General features: G+C 40.1%; 1 protein-coding gene across 1 annotated transcript; it reads left to right on the top strand.

The window, feature by feature from the left end:
* The first annotated feature begins 788 nt into the window (after positions 1–788).
* Positions 789–2,195, top strand: LOC121377733 (death-associated inhibitor of apoptosis 2-like). Its single transcript, XM_041505816.1, has one exon. The coding sequence runs from the start codon at positions 1,040–1,042 to the stop codon at positions 1,610–1,612; it is 573 nt and encodes a 190-aa protein (XP_041361750.1). The 5' UTR covers positions 789–1,039; the 3' UTR covers positions 1,613–2,195.
* The last annotated feature ends 931 nt before the right edge of the window (positions 2,196–3,126 follow it).

Genomic DNA, 3,126 nt, shown 5'->3' on the forward strand with positions numbered 1-3,126 from the left:
TATGTGTAGTACTTGTAACTAGATTTGTCGTTTATGTAATTTGATTGTGTGGTATTCACCCTTTAGGCCGAACAAAAAAGTGTCTCTGGTCACATGACCATTGTTCCAGAATTGATGCGACGATGTGGCTTTTTTTTTAATATGATGGGTTGTATGTAGAAACGGTGTGAATATATATTTTTTTTACGTCCTCCTCATCTGCCTTGGTCCATCACTAATGGCCATGGTGATCCCTCCTCTGCCTTGGTCCATCACTAATGGCCATGGTGATCCCTCCTCTGCCTTGGTACCCGAACTAGTTTCCTAAACAGTAGCACGGTGTGTTAACATGATTGTATACTTATTACCATCCACCTTCATTAAGTAAAATGGTGATGTGAAATCTGCGATCGAGATATTGAAGTACTGTTTTATTAACGGTGTGTTAACATGATTGTATAGGCCCTACTTATTACAGTCTACAGGTTACTCCTACAAAAATCGACGTCGTACTGCGAAAGAAACCCCCCCCCCCCCCCCCAAACAAATTGACGCGCGAGGTCAAAATGTACGCGTGCGCTGACCAAAGACCAGAAATTTAAATTTATTTTGTTTGGCCCGAACAAGCTGTAGTAAAATTCCCGACTGACTGTTACGTTTAGCATTATGTCCCCGAGACAGCAACGTCATGGCCACGTAACACAATAAAATTAATGGAGCGTGTCCTTCTTTCCGTGTACGTACTATCGATATCACAAGCGAAATAGTACAACGACACTGTGTGGCATTTGAGGCTATCAACTGAACAGGCAAGTCGTGTTTATTGGAGCTGGTTGGTCAACAAGAAGACAGTGAATCGTAAAACGAATCAGTTGTAATAAACTGTTTCATCTGAAGGACTAGGCCAAAAGATTTCTACGACTAGGTTTCGTTTTCGTTTTGTTTGTTTGTGTGGAACAAAGTTACATACTGAACATTCACTAAAAGTGCCTCAGTCGAAGAAGCCCTGTGGTGGCCTAATGGTGTGAGTGCATTAGATACTGAGAAGTAAAAAATAACGATGCCTAACATCGCTTTTCCTAATTACTCGGATATGAATTCCAGGCTCAATTCATTTCAAGGATGGCCAAATACAAGCACTGACCAACCAGCTCTGAGCTTAGCCAAAGCGGGATTCTTCTACATCGGGTCCGCTGACAGAGTCCAGTGTTTCCACTGCGGAGTGCGTCTGAGAAACTGGGATAGAGAGGATGATCCTTCCTCCTGTCATCGGCTGTATTCCCCTGACTGTCCCTTCATATCACAGGGAGAACTGGAGGTTTTCTATCGTCAGCAAGCAGACGACAAGAATATGCCTGATTCTCACGGGATGACTGCTCCAATAGCCGAGGAAGTACCGGCGGATGCTCCCGAACCTGAAATAATAAACAGCGAAGACGTGCTGCATGATTTAACAGCCGCAGCTGTGGATAGCGACGGTGTGGATGACGTAATCGACTGGCAAAGTGCCAAGATGTTGGCTTTGCTGGAGAATGGAATCCGGAAACGAGACATCGCCAAGTTTGTCAGGGACCATCTTAACAGGGAGTTCCCCACTGCGGTGGCGCTAATGGCGGCCATGATGGATGAATAATACATCACAGGATACAACATCAACGCGCATGATACATAAGAGAGGTGATATGATTCAAGTGAAAAGTAGCTGCTCCTTATTGACAGTGTGTTAAGATGGTTTTATACTTGTTACCCCTCCCTCCTCCCCCATAAGTTAAAATGGTGATGTGAAATCTGCGATCGAGATATTCAAGTATTGTTTTATTAACGGTGTGTTAATATTATTGTATACTTATTACCCCAACCCCCATTAAGTAAATCTACTATCCAGTTATTCAATTGTTGAAGTACAGTTTGCAAGTGTTGGAAATCTAAAAGACAAAATCGGGATAATCAAGATTCGTAGTTTTACAGAAGCAGAGACAAATGCATGTTTTGACAAGGTTGTGAGTAACAGTGTATGAATGTGATGCCTGAATGTGGAAATACCCAAATATCCATTGTTTTTTTTTTAAATGGACTGTAAACAACTTTGCGTAAGAACTTTGTGCTAAAATGTGATTTTATTTCTTTCTTTTTTTGTTATATTTGTATGGTTTTTATTATACACATGTATTGTACACACTGTACACATATTTAGGGCAACAGGAACTGTAAATGCATCGCGTTTTATGTAAGTCTTTTATTATATTTATATTTATTGTTACCATTTACAATTATTATGCTGTTGGCTGTTTATATATGAATAAAGTTATTTCTATATTTTATATGCTTTGTTTTGTCAAGTTCTTTTAGACTATATATTACAAACTGACCGCTTATGTCTTTGTTTCTAGACTAGATTTTAAAACAACTAAAAGTTTCGGTTTGTGTAACGACACCACTAGAGCACATTGATTTATTAATCATCAGCTATTGGATGTCAAACATTTTGTAATTTTGATGTATAGTCATCAGAGAAACCCGCTACATTTTTTCTAATGCAGCAAGAGATCTTTTATATGTACCATCCTACAAACAGGATAGCACACACCACGACCTTAGGTATACCAGTCGTGGTGCACTGGCTGTGACGAGAAATAGCCCAATGGGCTCACCGACGGGGATCGATCCCAAACCGATTGCGCATCAATCGAGCGCTTTACCACTGGACTACGTGCCGCCTCCATTGTTGATGAAGTCGGTGAAGATTTAAGACGGTGAACATCATTCTGTAAGTGAAGATTTAAGTCAGTCGGTGAACATCATTCTGTAAGTGAAGATTTAAGTCAGTTGGTGAACATCAAGATTTAAGTCAGTTGGTGAACATCATTCTGTAAGTGAAGATTTAAGTCAGTTGGTGAACATCATTCTGTAAGTGAAGATTTAAGTCAGTTGGTGAACATCATTCTGTAAGTGAAGATTTAAGTCAGTCGGTGAACATCAAGATTTAAGTCAGTTGGTGAACATCATTCTGTAAGTGAAGATTTAAGTCAGTTGGTGAACATCATTCTGTAAGTGAAGATTTAAGTCAGTCGGTGAACATCAAGATTTAAGTCAGTCGGTGAACATCAAGATTTAAGTCAGTTGGTGAACATCATTCTGTAAGTGAAG

This window comes from Gigantopelta aegis, chromosome 7 (assembly GCF_016097555.1).
Source record: "Gigantopelta aegis isolate Gae_Host chromosome 7, Gae_host_genome, whole genome shotgun sequence".
Lineage (NCBI taxonomy): Eukaryota > Metazoa > Mollusca > Gastropoda > Neomphalida > Peltospiridae > Gigantopelta > Gigantopelta aegis.